General features: G+C 38.1%; 1 protein-coding gene across 12 annotated transcripts in view; it reads right to left on the reverse strand.

The window, feature by feature from the left end:
* The window catches only part of SSBP2 (single stranded DNA binding protein 2), a 209,906-nt gene continuing 190,911 nt past the window's right edge, over positions 1–18,995 (reverse strand). For 5 of the 12 annotated variants that reach the window (XM_084881326.1, XM_084881332.1, XM_084881330.1 and 2 more), the window contains 2 exons: positions 13,227–13,325; positions 1–5,636 (listed from right to left, as the gene is read on the reverse strand). In XM_084881326.1, coding sequence (XP_084737452.1) covers positions 5,607–5,636; positions 13,227–13,325 — 129 coding nt within the window. In that variant the 3' untranslated portion in view covers positions 1–5,606. The remainder of the gene's footprint in view (positions 5,637–13,226; positions 13,326–18,995) is intronic. The other 7 variants (XM_084881328.1, XM_084881333.1, XM_084881329.1 and 4 more) reach the window with 3 other exon arrangements.

The following is an 18,995-nucleotide window of genomic DNA, read 5'->3' on the forward strand; positions in this document are numbered from 1 at the left end:
CCAGATTCCAATTTATATTTGTACATACATTGTACATTTATAAAAACCTTACAAATAATCCTATTTTTTCCCCCAGGAAGACAATATAGGTAACAATTTAACACATATAGTAAGAAAACATCATAAATTCATAAAATCACAACGAGGTAAGTCAAACAATTCAATAAGCTGATGGCGATTATGAATAAAGAATTCACAATAAAGATTTTTCCATTTTTCATGTTTGACACAATAGCATGTCCTTTATTCCAACATGTAGTTTTTGTTAAGTTCTGAATTGTCTAAATGTAAAGAAAGTAAACCATTCTGAAATAGGATCTGATAGAAAGCCATGTACACATTTTAATCAGTAGTTTATACTAAGAAAATTCCTAGAGTGTTGCTAAATTTAAAGTTTGTAAACCGGATTATTTGAATTATTGTTTCCTAATAAATAGATGGTTAATTATATTTTACTGAGTCATTTTGCCATGACATGATAGAAATTTAGCTGACTATGTATTGTATTGTGTTCTGAGAACACTGTGAGGAATCCAAATTTCACTTTTTTGGAAATGCACTGAGGTCATTTGGTGCAAAAGAGAGAGTGGGATAAAGTTTTAATGTGAACTGGGAATAAACCCTTTATATCACTTTTCTAGAAATATTAACACTCACCTTTGTCATGTTAATTGCAGTTTATTTTAAAAATGAAATGCTATATATTCCTGGGAATAGATCATAGCATTTCAATTACTGGGATCATCAAAATTAGTCCAATTTATCCTGAGGATAGTAAATCCACAGAGAGGGAAGACATAAGCTAATTTAATACATGAAAACATTTAGTCCCACTTTAAAATGTATTGTACAATACCTATAGAGTGCTGTACTTAATTTGTAAGGATGTAGACAGCAAAAATATTTACGTTAGGTTACGTACAGAAAGTATGCTTTTCTATTCAAGAAGACCAATTATACTAAGTTAACAGGAAAAACTTAACAGAGGAAACTCTGTTTAGGAGACTTATTCAACTGAGAATTTCTTTTTAGAATATAGTTTAGAAGAGTAATTAGAGAGGTCTCAGGTGTTTTTCATCTGTAGGTCATCTCTATCTGAATTACAGTCCCACGGGTAATGGTGAAATAAATTAAGAATGTCAATTCTACTTACTTATTGTAAACAAATGTCAACATAAAAAAAACTACACTTAATTACTGCACGATTCCTGGAAGTGAAGTGACTAACGATGAAATGATCATTTACGATCTTACCTTAGATGCAGTGCCTTCGTAAGGGGGCCTAACGTGGATGAGCTGACATGGGTATAAAGCTGGGCACAGGAGATCCATCTGCTTATGTCTGTACTGCTCTCTTTTCATCCTAAATCACTTCCATCACTTACTTTACCAATGCAATAAAAAGCAATCAAAGGAAAGAACCACGTTGAACAGTTACCAGTTGTGCTATAATAATGTAAATCATAATGGGAGTGTTTTGTGAGCCAACTTCACACTACCACCCCCAACACACTTGTGTGCATGTACACACACACACACACACACACACACACACACACACTGAGTATGCAAAATGGAAAAGTATTCCTAGTGGTTGGCCATTCTTCCTTTTATGTTTCCAGCATTTCTCAAGGTATGGTTCAGACCCAGGGAGCCCCTTACACATGCTTACAATTGGGTATTACTCTTTTAAGCAAACACAGACTCCTGTTTCTCACAGCAAATAAGAAAATTATTCACCTCGAGGGGTTAAACAAAAAAGGACTAACCCACTTTTTGGAAATATTCTGGGCAACTGTTTCCCCTCCATATCAAACTTCTCCCTCACTATCCACTCCTGCACCACTTGTTATCAGTTTTCAAGAAAGAGAATGATAGTACCTAACACATCAAAATGGAGGGAAAACCAGTGTCAAAATACTATAATGCTTACCAAAGTGAAGAAGCTATGCTTGGTGGCTCTGTTTCCAATTAACCGTGATAATCAAGAAATGGAAATTGCAATGAATTCCCCTGGAAAAACTATACTCTTTGAAGAAGAAAACTGTAAGGGCGCAGGAGATAAAAATGTTCAGTCTGCATCTTACTTCTACTGGAAGGTGCAGGGATTGGGAGGGAGGGAGGGATGGAGAAAGTCATGCAAGAAGCAATCAGTGGGGGCATGAGTGGGGGTGGGTGGGGGGTTGGAATGGGGGGTTGAGGACAAATATGTGATACCTTAATCAATAAAGAAATTAATTTAAAAAGAAAGAGACCATCAGGTCAAGTATGAAGGACTGGCAAACTTTCTGCCAAGGGAGTTCTGGATGCTTTGCTGCTGCGTGTTCCCAGAATGATGATGGAAAAAATGGTATGGACAGATGTATGCTTCCTATGTCCCAAACTGAACTCCTTTATTTCATTGGCTGCGTTTTAAACTACAGGAAGAGTGGTAACTGGATGACCTATGAAATGCAATAGAGTTCAGACATCTTAGAGAATCATAAAAAATAGAAATGGAAGTTTTCTCTATTTTATTCCTAAAAGGAAAGGGGTGTTTTGGGTCAGAGAGCAAAATTAATATATTAATCTTTGGCAGTAGAGAAAACTTAACCTCAGATTCCTAGCTGTGTAATTCGTATTCATCACTGACTTAGTCCAAACTGGAACATTGAAAAGGAGCACAAATATCCACCCACTGAACACGTGTGTGTTACCAGATCAATGGCCCTCCATAGCCTTTGTTCCCATGGCAACTTGACTATAAGAAAGACAGCTGGTAAAGATTATATTATACATACCTTAGAGAGAATCTGACATGTATTTTCAACCATGTGAGTTAGGCAGAATGCAAAGCAGAGTAATGAGAATTAACGCTTTCATCCATTACTTATTTTCACATTTCATATGTGTATTTTCTATGTTCAATGTAGGCAAGAATTGCTGACATTATTACTGTGAGGTGAAATATGTAGAAATAACTCAGGAAAAGGCATTATATATAAAAAACAAACAAAAACATGCGTGGAGATGGAAAACAAAAGATAAAACATTGTCCTCTTATAAGAGAAAAGAAGAAGGTTTAAATGAATCATAACCTAAACAAAAATTAATATACATAAAATCCTCTACTTGGTACATGAGAAAAGTATTTGATATTAAAATTAAGTATCCTTATTTTATGGTTCTCTTGAGTATAATTTTTCCTTACAAATAAAATTTCAACTATTCCTGGAATTTAAAAAATTCGAAGTAACTATTTTTAATCGGGGTTCCAAAAGAGAAAAGCAAGTAATGAAGAGTTGATTGCAATAACCTGAAAAAAATCAAATATTATTATTTTTTAACCAAATAGGCTAGAAATAAGGGGTCCCATATAGCTAATTATATTCCAATATTACCCCTAAAATAAGGGCCAACTAAAATAAGGTTCATGATTCTTTGTGATAATAAGAAACAACACCTTCTTAGAAGGCAAATAAAAGAAATTCAAGATCAGAAACAATGAAGAAAAGACTCAATCAAACATTTGAAAATTCTAGATTGAGCTTAACCACAGGACTGCCGGTGCTCACACAGTTACCACAAACAGTGGAAGTTAAGATTATTCAGTAAATTTATGTGCCAGTACAGAGTGTCATCTTGAAGCTGCCTTGGCTTGAGTCAAACAGACCTTTCAGTTCGAATTCTTCACGAAAGTCCTTGAAAACCGGAAGCTGCTCTCTGGTGCGCAGTCCTCGGTTTCTGCACACGATGAAACGGCGACTTCTTTGATTAGAACTTAAATCCGAACATACATTTAACCTGGCCTCTCTCTTTCCCTTCAACAGTTCTGCCCAGCACCCCTGTGTCATGCACAGGCAAGCTCTTTGTTATCATAAAGAATAGAGATCACTACAAATTTTAAGAGAAATAATAACCTGGCTCAGGAATTAGCAAACACACCGCCAAATTTTCATGTTAGAGACCATGAGCCTACAGAAAGAAGGTGTCCTCTTACTGGAAATTAAACAATGCTTTTCAAAGTCTCTGGAGTTTGAAAACATAGTGAATGTTTGTCAATGGTTATTCATATCACAATTCTAACAGAAAAGATTACCAACTTAGCTCTCAGAGTCTACAATTAAAGTTGTCACACTTTTCTATTATGATTTTGGTGTCTGTATCTAGGATGGCACACAAAAAAAATCCCCAAAGATCTGGAAAGTGCCATGGGGCAAGGGGCTTTCATGAGAAAAGTGGTTAAAATTGTTTTTTCTAGCATTTACTCATTTTTTTTCCCCCCTGAACAGTGACACAATGTAGATGTAGCCTGCTGAAGCCAATGGCCAAACGAAATGCAGTTGCTCTAAATAATTTCAGTATCGGTCTGAGGCCTGGGCAGAAAGCGGGAGCTCTGCAGCCATGGACAGTGCCCAGCGGGTCCTCCTGCTGCTGGAAGCCGCAGCCGGGCAGGCAGGCAGCGCCCAGGGCCCTGGGTGTGGGAAAACCTGGCTCCTCCTTGTGCTGAAAACCTCAGTCATCTGAATGCCTCTCCTCTGCAACGTCCGTGTGGGAAATGTTCGCAAAAGGTCAGAATGAAAATCAGATACCATTTCACATTAGTTTGTTACTTAAAATTTAGCTCTAGTATTCCTGGTGAGAAGTGACAGATTCAAGCAAATGGTTTTTCTGATCTCTCTGGTTTTTATCGTGGTATAAAGAGAAAATATGTTGCTAAAAACATGACAAGCCCCGTCACGTTATTGCTGTGTCCTAAGCAATTGGTACTAATTAAGGATTTTCCGTATAATCTAAGACAAACCCAAATCAAGAATTTCACCTAAAGCAGTTATTGCAGAAATACACTGTTAGGGCCCAGGTAAGCTTTTGTTGACGTATTTTTTTTTTTTAAACAATGGTACAAAAATATTTTCACTAACGGTAACTGAGAAATTGCTTGATTTGACATAAAGATGAAAACAGTTTCTTCTTCTTCTTCTTCTTCTTTTTTTTTTTTGGAAACAGTACACTTTGTGATTCACAGGGTAACTTGCATCAGACGCGATTTAATGAAAGCTCTCAAATAAGCGATTTTATTCCTATCCATGATTGCAGACATTTACAAAACCATAACATCTGAGTTCACCTTAAAAAATAACTTATATAAAGCAGTGATATACACAGCACAAAATAGCTCAGGGAGGGGCAGGAGCAACTTTTAATAATTAAAATGTAAACGTGAAAAAAAAAAAAAAAGGATGGAATAAAAGTCCCTACTCATTTCTACGTAAGATGTCATTGTGATAGTATTTTACAATGTCCTGTGGGCCAATGTATGCATGTGTATATGTCCATATAACATACACATATACAATACATCCTCTTTCCCACACATATACATACACAGATAATGATTTGCAGTTCGTTTCAGGGCAATGCTCATATGCCGCTCCGTACAGTTGTTTGAATCACGTTTGGACCCGCTTTCTTCACAAAATAGGGGAGAGAGCAGGAAAGAAAAAGGTTGGTTTGGTGTGACTGAGATTCCTTTGTTTAACTGTACACTGTGATGAATAATGTTCTTCCCTAGTAGTTCTGTGAAGGGCTGACTCACTGTGGTTTTCATGAGGAGACTTGGTAATGGATCACACACTCATTGTCATGCTAGGGGAATACTAGAAAGAGAGAAGAATCCATGTTTTAACAACAATTCTCTTACAGACCACTAATGTTCTTCGTGGCAAACAACAGTAACTATGAATTTTCATGTCTTATAATCTTTTATGCTCAAGCTTTTAACCTCATACAACATAAAAATAAGAAACTATAAAAAGAATAATTGCATCTAGAGTTGACTTAGTCCTGAAATTTTTAACATTTCCTCTGCAAAGTAACCATTCACATTCTCTCCCTGGACTCAGGTGGATGATAATTACCCAGTTCCTCGGCTTTTTCCTTCCAGGAGATTCTTGGGCATTTTTTAGAATTTGGGTAAATCCAGTCCAAGGCTGAATCATAATTAAATAAGGTGGAGGGACAGTCTTGTATTTACTAACCATGCAAACTTGGGAGGTTACCTAAGTTTTCTGCACTTCAGTTTCCTCACCTCTACAGTGGGTTTAATGATACCATCCACTATAAGGGGGTTTTGGGAAGATTAAATATATAACCCTTAAAACCAAGTACTGATTGACTACACGGCAAAGACTCAGTAAATATTTGATTAACAGTGTAACTCCCAGGTGGTCCTAAGAAGTTATCATTAAAGCACTTAGAATATTAAAGTCTAGCTATACCTAGCACATAAGTATCTTCCCTAATCTAATCTCACCCCACAGTCTTTTCTGGGTGGGGGTAGGGGATTGTTGCCTCATGTTTCTTGTTGGTTGGATTTGGTGAGGGTTTCAGAAATTTGCAAGTTGTCTCAAAAATGACTGAGAGAGGAATCGAGAGGAGTTATTTGGATGATTATGCCAATCTACCCTCCTGTCCTTGAGGGACAGACTGTGATAGGAAAGTTCTAGAGCAGCACCTTCCAACAGAACTTTCTTTAATGATGGACATGTTTTAAGACTGTGCTGCCCAACATAGAGACCACTAGCTACCTGTGGCTACTGAGCACATGATACATTGACAATACTTAAGTTTAAATATCCCCAAATAGCCCGTGGCCCACATCTTGGTCAGCATAGTTTCACAGCCTCTGACATAAGGGCAGAGCCTCCACTCCCAAGAGCGTTTCTAGATTAAAATACACACGTGTGCCCTGAAATACTACATGTGTTTTAGTAGAAACCTAAGAGGCCAAAAGCGAGGGGGAGTTCCTTTTCATGGGTTAGTAATGATTGTGCCTATGGACAGAGGCAGGGCAAGTCAAGGGGGTTGGTCCCAGGTCCCAGGTCCCAGTTCCCAGGGACTTAACCTGGACCAGTGATGACCCTGGAAAAGGGAGTGCACACTTTACAAAAGGGAGCAGATGGGAAGGCATGACATGAATTCCACATGAGCTGAGGTACTGAGGAACCGGAAACAAGGTGAAAGGTGTATCCTTAGAAAAGGATGGACTTATTAACGTAGAAAAAATGAGGTTCCCAAGGAAGAACAGAAGGTGACAACAACCCAGTTGGCAGAAGTCTGGACAGAAAGTCATTAGGCGTAAATCCAGGGCTCCAATAAAATACACTCATTGATCTTGAGTAAAGGTGGATGACCAGGCCTGAAAACAGGTCACCGGACTATAGGGGAAGACTGCGTTCATCTTTTAAACACAGGCCAAATCAAGAAAAACCTGCTGGTTAGTCACTTAACAGCCTCAAATTTCTTTTCAGGGTAAGAAAGCTAAATTATATGTTGCTGACTCTGTATGTTGTATTACAGGGAATAGGGTGATTAAAAAAAAAAAAAAAAGATTGCCAGGGAAGAGAAAGGGGATAAAAAACTTCAGTTGGATAGAAAACTTCTCCTTGTTACCCTTGATAATGGCAGCAAAAAAAGCAAAGCAAAGCAAAACCCCAAAACAACAAGGATCAGAAACAAGGACTGATGAAATGGAGCTCACCCCAGACCCAGTGCTGGAAGGGGGCTGTGCTCCCATTTCATCAGAAGGCACCATGCAAATCTCCCATTGCAAACAATGGCAGCAAGCTTCAATGAGCTATGCACAGCTTTTGATAAGACGGAATTATATTTTGGTATTTGACTTTCAGGTGTAAGAATAAACAACAGGAAAATAAATGGATAGAAAGGTTTTATTAAAAGTAGAAAAACTTAGAGAATATGGCAAAAAAAAAAAAATGGGCACAGAAAAATGTAATCTATGCTTTCTACAGCTACTGTTATTTACAGTAAGATCCCATCAGCGCTGTCCAATAGGACTTTCTGCGATTGATGGCGGGTGTTTTCTGCGCTGTCCCATGCAGCAGCCACTAGCCACACATGGCAACTGACTCTTACAATGTAGCGAGTGCAGGGTAGGAAGTGAGATTTTAGTTGTATTTTATTATAATTAATTTAAATTTAAACAACACAGCCAAATTACTTCAAGGCAAATATTTTATTGGGCATATTGTGCCAATAATCTAAAAACAGTAAAAGATACTAAAGCATTAAAAAAAAAAACAAAAAAAAAACTTCAAAGGAGATTCTGAAAAAAATAAAAAACTTCTGGAGAAGTCATAATGAACTGCAGAGCCCATCTCATTTAACACACACCCTGGGTCATAGGGATTTTAGAAATTCTTCAATCCTTTTTCATAGGATTATTGCAGCCAATTCTCATGTCACACATGTCATGTCATGTTGGGGAATGCAGTTATAGATATACTATAGCCTTCTTTCTAATATACACTGTCAAAAGTATAGGTGCAGGTAAATAAGTATATGTACACATTCTCTGCATGTCAAGCATGTTTGTTAGTTGCTACCATCTTTTCATAGTGGCGATTGTTAAGATTTTGGTCCTGTGATATTTCAAACATTTCACAGAAAAATGAAAACCTGTTACAGATTCACTGGGAAGTTAGGAGGGCGAGGCTTGTCTGGGGAGGAAAATAAGTGAAAAAACAAGGCAAAAAAAAAAAAAAAAAAAAAAAAAGGAGAAAGTAAGGGTCAGTCAGAAAGGAAGAAAGCAGCAGCTCCAAGCAAGCAACTCAGAAAAATCAGCGAGTGTCTGCGGATGGTGTCTGCGCAGTCTGAGTAGCTGTGAAATGACGCTGTGTGTGCCTGGTGCAGGGAAATAGATTGCACGGGTGTCTGAGTGTCTACAGAGGGGTGTTTGCACGGCTAAGGCTACCACCTGCCCATCTGCTGCTGCTTTACTGGAAATGCTTCAACTAAGCAGAACGAAGGAACATTGCAAAATTTCTAGAACAACTCACAGAAGGTGCATGGAAAAGGGTATTCTGCTACTGGTTACTGTTCTTCAGAGGAGAAGTGGCTCAGAGTTTTCCAGAAGTGAAGGAAGAGTTGGTGCTAAATGGGGTATCAGATTTAGACATTAAATATTCACGGTGTACTCTCCTCGGCCACACTGCCTTGTGTGCCTTGTGTGGCCGCCTCAGTATGTGAAGACACACTGTCATGAGAGCGGCAGAGTCCTGGGATCTCGGGTTGTCCTGTTTTAAAACTGTTCTGAGTCTGGTTCTCCTCCCGTAGATGATAAAATAGCTCTGATAGAGCTGCTGACAGCACTAGTGTTTGGTTTGGCACCAAAAGAGTGAAACCTCAAGGTATAATTTTCAGCACATGCCAGCTTGTTTTACCTTTTTATGTAAAATATATTTTGAAACGAACATGCCTTGGTATGTACTAGAGAATCTATGGTTTCCCCTTTAGTGCACCCCTCTCATGCGCATGGAATGTGCATGATGTCCATTAAATCCCAAACAATGTAAGTTCCTGTTTAATCACGTCAAGAACACCTCAGATTTCACTAAATTTCTATTTCTACATACATAAATTACATTTTTCTTTTCTTAATGAGAGATAAGTATACTGCAGCTACTCTGAGCAAAACTAAAGTGAGATACATTCAGTGTGTGTATGTGACTATGTAAAAAACATTGGCTATGTGTGATTTCTTTGCAAGAACAGAAAATGACAAAGGCGGTAAGGGCGTAAGAGATGATCTCGCAGTTTGCTTAAGATTGTTAATTGATACCATGGTTTTAATATCATGTTTGCTCAGTTGATTATAGTTTAATGCCATGGAGGAAACATTCTGCTAAGTTAATTCAAGAAATAAGGTTAAGTGTCTTTTTTACTTGAGAAGCATGAAGCATTTATTTTTTTTTTGAACTAAGCCTTTTTGTATTCTGTATTTTCAATATCAAACATTTCATCGAATTTACACTAGGGGGCATCTTTGTTTCTTGGAATAGAGACTCCGTTTAGGATCTAAAGAACAGTGACATTCCCAGTTCACATGTTTCTGTGTAAAGCACGTTGGCATTGCAAGGTTTCTGCCTTCGGGTGCGGAGTCTTTGTTTCTAGAGGAATTAAATGAAGAAGCACATGTGAAGTGACCAGGATAGTGTGTGTACATGATAAACACTCAATAGATGTCTGCTTCCTTCCCAGGCCTCTTTCTGTCCTTTAACTTCAAGATAAAGACCAACAAATCTTCAAAAGTCAGACTGCTCAGCAATATGTGCTTTTCAGACTTATGGGCATTAAAAAAACCCCACCAACTTTTAATGTTTATTCATTGGAAAATTTTCTTTTGAAAGTTCGTTTCTTTTTCTTTTGAAAGTATGTTTATTAAAGCTGGGGACAGTGAAACAGGGAAGGTCTTAGGATAGAAGCAGCAATGGGGGAGAGCCCGGCGGGCTGCTGTCAGCTCACTGGGGAGTCGCAGAAAGGGGCCTTGTAGACGTTAATCTCATTGGAGAACAGCTGGTCTACTTCTTCCTAAGGCCTTCCACATGTCAGCAAGGAATCTCTTTTGTCTTCCTTCCTCTCTGCTCTCATTTCTTGATCTTTTTTTTTTTTTTTAAAAAAAAGTCTAAATGTGTGGTGACGTGATAGAGAAAACCGCAGAAAACAGTGACATCATCCTTAAGGCAGAGCCCTCCCCAGGTGAGCAGGAGAATGGAGTCCCAAGGGGACCTGCTACCTGCTGGTGGGGGTGCCCTTTCTAGACCACCATCCAATTATTTTGCCTTTGGGGACTTTTCTGGTGGGGCTAGGAGAGAGGGAGGGAGAAGAAAAGGTGGGGCTTGTTTTCCCTAACCCTGCAGAGCATTCTACCTTCCTCTAGGCCTCCAGGGCAGGGGGCAGGGTGGGCGAGGCCCTGCTCCAGCTGCTCTCTTTTCTGTGCACAGATTCATAAAAGGACCTGCTGTTTTACGTGAACACACTCCCGTTGGGGCTAAAGGGTGAGGCTGGTGTGTATTCTGCACAAAGACACTTTTAAAGTCCTGTTATAGCCGAAACCAGTTTGGCTCAGTGGATAGAGCATTGGCCTGTGGACTGAAAGGTCCCATGTTTGATTCCAGTCAAGGGCATGTACCTTGGTTGCGGGCACATCCCCAGTGGGGGGTGTACAAGAGGCAGCTGATCGATGATTCTCTTTCATCAGTGTTTCTAACTCTCTATTCCTCTCTGTAAAAAAAATCAATAAAATGTATTTTAAAGTCCTGTTATATCTGATTCTTTGATAGCCATAGGGAGAATCTGGTGCCAACTCTGAGGTGGCACCCCCTTCCCTGTGAACAAGGCAGCAGTCAGGAATGACCGATCTGGGAGGAAGGAGAGGGGACAGCGCCTCTGGAGTTCAGGTCATGTGGAAACTTTCAAAGAAGTTTTCTTATCCAATCTAAAATAAATAATTTCCTGTATGCTTTTAAAACACCTGGCTTATATCTATGATAGTACTTATTACTCTGACATATGGTTTAATTAGTTTTGTAAGTATGTTCTCCCCATCTGATTATATTTTTTGAGGTTAGGGATGTGTTATATTTATCTCAGAATACTTTGTCCTTCACCTAGTGCTTTGCATAAAACAGGCTCAATAAATGTTGAATTGAACTGAAGTAATTATCATATACCTCACTAATTTACAGCATTTTGTTGCTAGAAGAATTAGCATAAAAATAAATGCATCTAATTAGATCAAGTAACCATTAACTAATTATTTAAAATTAATTAATTGGTCCATAGTCTTGCAACAAACTAATGAAAGAACCAGGGTCTAAGAAATAATTTCCATAACCCTAAGCATTATGATAAACTATATAGTCTCTCATGTATTTCCTATTTCCTCATCATGAATGGGCTATTCTTGATTTTTTAATATGAATTTTTATGTATGCCTTCTTTATCCTTACTAACATACATATACACAGAGTGGGGCAAAAGCAAGTTTACAGTTGTTTGTATGGCAAATAATACAATAATTAGTAAATAAAAATAATGCTACACAAATAAGCTCCTTTTGCCTACTCACAACTGTAAATCTGCTTTTTCTCACACCTTTGTTTATATATCCTGGAAATAAAACACACAAACCAAAGATCAGCATAACTGCATTTCTAAGTTTAACAGAAGTCAAGTAAAAAATGAGGGCCAGTCTTACCCCATGCAGAGGCGCTAGGTCAAAAAGTCAAACCCAGTTTTGGGTTCCATTTGGAAAGCACTGTTCTGTGCAAAAGTGGGAAAGTTACTAGCCACCGCTTCAAACTCTGAGGGTGTCTCCTCTACAAAAGGTTGAATTAGGCTAAAATGAGGGTGGGTTTTCCTTCGGAATCTGTCTGTAGTTTGGTAGATCCTCCATAATCAGTTTTAGAGATGGTGATCATGTGTGGGGGCACTAGCCCTATGACTGTGAAATTCATCTGAAATCCTTTCCTCTGTGTTCCAGTCCCATAGTTCTGAGCAGAGAATGTGCAGCAGCAGCAGCAGCAGCCGCAGCCGGACCTACAAAGCTTCTGCACCTTCAGGTTTGCCCAGCCCCGCGCCTGGAAATTCTGATTCACTAGGTCTAGGGAGGGTTCTGGCAAATTCTATTTTAATGTGAAACATTAGTTTAAAAGTCTTTGTATTGTATAATGACACCTTGAAAAAAAGACACCACTTTGTCTTTTTGGTCTCACCAGTGCCTAGCACAGCCCATTGCGCATGCCCAGTAACTGTTTATTAAACGAACAAGTGAATTCTATTGCTTCTCTTTTTGTTCTTATCTACCTCTATGGAGGATGAATGATATTGCCTTTGCTTAACCCTATACTCACACTCAATAAAGAAACTGGGTAGCCAGTTTAGATTAAACGTAAAAAACAGGTTACCAATGTGAAACCAGGGAGTGAGGTCTAGTGGAATACAGATATCTAGATAATTTTTAGAGCCTTAAGGACAGACAGCACTCATCAGAGACCTGGGTTTGCAGCGATCCAAGACATTTTAGTAATGGAAGGATTTACAAAAACTTTCAAATATGCAACCTGATTCTAGTGTGTTCCTGATGGTGGATGTTCTCTATGAGAAAGTTAGCATTATATATATATATATATATATATATATATATATATATATATATATATATATATATATATATTTTTTTTTTTGTAATTATGTACCTGGGAGTAAAAAAGAAAAGGTTTATTTTTAATTTTTTTTTCAAAGAAATTTCACTTCATATTCTGACTTTTAAAAGATCAACCTATTGAACTCTAAACAGTTGTAATAATGGTTGTATGCATTACTTCTAATAGAAGAGCTTCAGAAATAAAATCCGGATATAATAATGTAGTCAAGGAAATACTTACACTCTCACTCTGAAAAGGATTTAAGAAATTTCCCCCCATTTCGCTATCATCCCTTGGAGTGCCCGGCTGATTACTCAGGCTCATGTTATTGGGAGAGTTCTGTAAACAAGATTTAGAAAACAAGGCGTTGTTGAAGGTTTTAATGTCCCTCTCGCATTGTACCGTTTCAAAATTGGAATCTACAGCAGCATCTCTACGGACAAAGCCAACTTGTGATTCTAATCTTAGAGCATGTTTTCTGGTTCATTCTTTGAACCTTGACAAGTACTAATGCTTTCCCAAATGAAAATTAAAAAACACACAGAACACCTGAAATAACCCACCACAACTCTTTCGCTTAAGTCTCAGAATCAATATTTATTCAATTTCCCACCCTCAGCTTGCAGAGTTCCTAGAACTCTGGAGAGTTTAAAACACATTTCCAGCAGGGGCACGGTGAAGAGCCAACCTACTGATCAGGCATGACGGAATGACACCTTCTCCTGGTAATTTTATTAGTCAAATGTCAAAAGATCATCGTTTTCATAAACGTTTCCCTTTCATTCCACATACGGTTTGCACGGTAACACTGTTTTAACCATTGTTTTTATAGGAACCATAAGGAAAAGAAAAGAAGAGAGTTAACAACTATCGTTAAGAACAAGAGAAATACCTTAGGACCTGAGAATTCAATATGTACTTTTAGAGGAAAAGAAGGCTCCGAGAGGAACCTGCTCCAGAACCTTTTTTTCTACCATTAGTTTAAGAGATGATTTACTTTGAAACTTTCCTTTAAGATAAAGTGGCTGATATTAGCAGTCTAATCAAACACTAAGCAGTACATCACTTCAGGTTCTATTTAAATTTGCTAGTCTAGTTATTTCCGTACAATTTTAGCCCTGGGAGGTCGCCTGCTACTCCACCTCTAGAGGAAATGTGAACTGAATGGCAGTGGCGTACAAAGCACACTCACATGGTTCTGTGACTATGACTGTGACCGAGGGACTTGAGGTCCAATTTATAGACTTGTAAAAAGAAACTTCAAAGTTAAAATTTTTTATTTGTTATTTCAAGTGAGAGAAAGATTTAATATTTTCCCCCCCGCCTAAACCACTGATATTGTACACTCTGTTTTTGGCTGTTTAAAAGAAAATTGCACTGGGGATTTGACTTAGCTCAAGACAAGTTATGTCATAAAATTTAAAACTGTATGAGTGAGAATATGTGCTTTTTTAAAAATGAGGCTAAGCTGCAGAGCAGACACAGGTACAGGAACCGGTGCCGTCCCCCTGGCATGTGGTCCTGCTGTGCACCCCACAGGGAGCACCTGACAACAGGAGCTCCGCCCACAGGAGCTCCATTTGCCAATGGGCCACACCCGCTGGGGAACCATGTTTAATAGCAGAACGAGGAGAACTCTCTCTCTGGTTTTTTTTTTTTTTTTTTTTTTTTTTTTTTTTTTTTTTTTTAAATAAATTCTTCTTTAAAAATGTTAGTTTTCCAAGTATATTGAAAAGCATATCTATATTGAAATGAACATGAATATCTTGACTTCCAAAAAACCCACAAAAAATGTGAGTAAAATTTAAGTAAGTGCAACTAACAAAGCTATACTTATTCATGATTAAAGTTACTAACTAATCATGAAGTGGGAATGATAATGCTGACTTAGGTAAAGAAAATAAAAGTAAGTTTATACAAATATTTAAAGATTTACCCCATATATATTATAGGTCTTTTTGGTGAAGGCAGATTTCTGTCATTTCCTATATATGGAGAAATGGATAATCTTAGAATAAAAAAGAATCTAGCATCTATCTAAGGGTATACGAGGATGCACCTGGGAGCTGAAGACTTCTTCTTATTCAAATGAATCTATGCAATATGCCCTCTCCATTTCAGTGTAACAGTCACATCCCCAGTAGTTCCTGAGGTGCTACCGAGGAGCAGCATATCTGATTGAGTCATGGTGTTCTCAGACTCGGCTGCACTTTTGCCACATCTCATTTTTTGATTTACAATTTTATCTAACTTAAAATCTGATTCCTGACTCAAAGTGTTGATTTTAAAATATTTGAAATTTGAAAGTAATATTGCACTCCTATTTAAATATCTAGAAAATATTTAGAAGAATATTTAGAGGAAATGTTTTGAAAACACTTCCAGTGCTATTATTTTTGTTTTTGGCTGTTTGCACACTTTTGTGTGTGTGGGGTTATATAAGAACACCAAGAGGAAGATTAAAAGGACACATTCAACACACAAAACTGAACTAATATCAGATCTCTGAAACCTACTCCTTTCTAGTTCGCTGGGAATGTTTGAAAATCTTGAAATCTTTTTTAAAAACCTGAAGTAATCTCTACAAAATGCTGCAAAAAACAACAAGAGTTTCTGATGGGGGGGTCCGAAGGAGATTGTGCTGTCCACGGTCACTGAGCCACTCAATACAGGCACCTGAGGAACAGCCACGATGGTTCCAAACACCGGCTGGAGCAGGTCATGAGGGAGGGCGGCAATGAGCTGGGAGTATATTTCAGTTAACCGTAGGTATGTTTGTGTGCAGTGCGCAGTAGATTTTATCATAAAGGCAAGAATATAATGCACAAAAAGGGCTTAGGTGGGTCAAAAAGGCACTCCAGTTGCTTAAGCATATAATTAGGGAGTACAGAGCACAAAAGAATACAAGCAACATTTACTTTCAGCAACCTTAGGCCTTTGAGGTTGCCTTTGCTACTTCAGTTAATGTGTACTTCATTCCTTACTTATACTCTAAGAATTTAACTTGAAAAACTATAGTTAAAATTATATTAATGCCATTTTCAAAGGATTTTATTTCATTCTCACTCACCTCACCCTTTTTTTTTTCAAACTGGAATGCTTCCCCTACTTAGGCTATGACGTCATATACAAATGCTATTTTAAAGTATGCATGTGCCTGTGTGTGGGCTCGCACACACCCAGTTTCTTCTGGCTAACACATTTAATTCATTTAGCTCTCTCTTCTGTGATTTTTACCTTGCAAGTATTCTTCCATATCATCTCTTAATTAGTTAGTTATTGTTCCTTCTCCCACCTATCCCCAGAAATTGCTCCAAAACTTTCAAACTGCTATTTAAAAGGGGAACACTTATAGAAATGTGGGTTCTGTCTATAATTGGAAGAAAATAACATTGACAGTATTCTAAGCCCTTGGGAAGTGAATTTTGAATTGATTTCTCACAGGCGATAGCAAGGTTTATAGAGTGTCGTTTTGACTCTGCCATTTGCCCAAAAGAACAAACTGCCAGTCCTGGTTCCCGCAGGGGGTTAAGTGAGCGAGAACTCAGGCTGGCAGCTGAGATGATGGCAGAGATCTGCAGTTGTTAATGGGCAACCCTGCAAATGGTGTGGGATATTGAACTGGAAGTAAGGTTCATGAGGCTAGAAAGCTTCAGGTTGGAAAGATTCCTTTGATAATTTATGCACGGATAGGCACATGCATATTTAAAATAGCATTTGTATATGATGTCAAAGCCTAAGTAGGGGAAGCATTCCAGTTTGAAAAAAGGGGTGAGGTGAGTGAGAATGAAATAAAATGCACGACATGATCAGATTGTGCCTTCTGATTTTTTTCAAACTAAAAAAATCTAAATGTTAAATATCTTAATGTGAACTGCAGAATTTATTTAGGTGAATTCCTTCTGAGGAAACATCCATATATGCGCCTCTCTAACCCCAACTCCTAAAACAACTCCAAGGCATAATAGTTTGGTTCCACTGATTAAGTGAATGACTCCTCAGTTGCAAAAGGGGTGACAAGAATTTTACTTTTCATTAAAAAAGGCTTTGAGCCCTAGCTGGTTTGGCTCAGTGGATAGAGCCTCTGCCTGTGGACTGAAGGGTCCTGGGTTTGATTCTGGTCAAGGGTACATGACCAGGTTGCCAGCTCAATCTCCGGTAGGGGCGTGCAAGAGACAGCCAATCAATGATTCTCATTGATGCTATCTCTCTCTCCCTTTATCCTCCCTCTCTGAAATAAAAAAAAAAAATATTTTAAAAAAAGGCTTCTAAATTAAAGGTGAATTCTGCATTATGAAAAAGATGCATATAAGTTTTCCTAGGTAATCCTCAACTGAGCAAGAGTCATGTTAAAACTCTTTGGAGCCCTGAGTTCATTTCGCCAGTGGAATAATGCTGTCAAAGGGGAGTTGACAGTGTGGGTTCCTAGCCTTGTTCACAAAAGGTAGCATAATGAAAAGGAAAACATTTAGTATCTGTACAGTGTTTCATAGCCCTTAGCATATTTTTCTCAACATTTTATGAATTAGGTAAGAAATGAACTATAAGCTCCATCTCTTATTTTAGAGCGAAGAAAGATAAGCCTAAGAGAAATCAAATAACATGTTGCCACCAAAACTTATAAGTAGTATAAAAGAACCAGGCTTTCTGATTCTCAATTCAGTAATCTCCACCTTATATATAAAACTCATAAAAAAGAATATATTTAAAATTTAAAAATAGAAAAAGAATTGAAATGGTACTAAAAGACAACACTTAAAAATGGAATAAGACATTTAAAAAATATATGTAATATTGATGCTTGATAAAATACAGGTTTAATTGGGGAACTGGGGAGATGTAGCTGGAGACCTAAGAGGGCTTTTGAACCAAACTGCTAAGCAGTACTGGTCAAGATTATCTTCTGATTCACAAGCAAATCCTTGTGAAATCTAGGAAAAAGAACAGGATGGGAGGGATCAAACCCAGGAAAAAGGAAGAAAAGAGTTTTGTGTGACAGTTGGACAGTGTTGGGAAGGAAGAAGGTGGGGGACTGAGTTGGTGACAATGTGCATAGCTCAGAGTAAAAGACAAATACCTGGGCAGTGAATGGAAAGAGGTGGGGATAGAAATAATTGGGGTAGGGGGTGTAATACCCAGGATGCTGCTGACTAGAGAAAAGTTTACTGGAGACATGACAGACTCTGATGGTGCCACCTCCCTGACAGCCTTGGGCGGGTTGGTGCAGGAAGGAGTTGCTTAGGAGCTCACCTGAAGGTGGATGCAACTCGTCATTTCTAGTGCATTGCTAAGTGGCTCACAGATTACCTGGAGATAGTGATTATGCTAATTGAAATGTATTTGAATTCTGATTTGAAAAAGTTTTTCCTTATTGTTTTTGTTTGGTCTCCTTAGTTATATTGAGCTTAAGGCAGAGATCTTACCTCTTTTATCTTTGAATTTTGAGTGCCTAGAAGAACGCCTTGGCAGCACTGATGTTTACTGACTGGAGGAACTGCTGCCTAAGTGTAAACCACTTGAGGACAAAGATTATGTTTGTACTTAAAGAAGTCTATCGTATCTCCCCACCGTGCACAAGGCAGTACCCAGTACACAAAAGTATACAATGGGTGGTTCAAGAATAAGCAATACCTCATTAGACAAGAGAATGCTGTCAGCAGCATTTTTCCCCAGAAAAAAAATTGTCTCTGGGAATGGGAATGGGAATGGGAAAATAAGCATAGAAGGCACAGCAACAGAACTGATATGGGGCAGATTAGAAGATGGTATTTAATTTGTCCTTATGGCACTATTTAAACATTTCAAAATACTTAAAAAATTACCAAGTACTCTACAATTTAGAATTACTGACAACTACCTAGTGAACAAAGTTATGGGTTGTAGTGGAAGTTTTAGAAGATGGCCTTCAGTAGTTCGGGTGATCCCACTTTTGTGAAATGGAGAATCCTTGTTAGATACGAGGGCATGCTACTGAAATCGAACATTAGAAATTTCCCTGGTGACCACAAA

The sequence above is a fragment of the Pipistrellus hanaki genome (assembly GCF_964339955.1).
Source record: "Pipistrellus hanaki genome assembly, chromosome: 4".
Taxonomy (NCBI): Eukaryota; Metazoa; Chordata; class Mammalia; order Chiroptera; family Vespertilionidae; genus Pipistrellus; species Pipistrellus hanaki.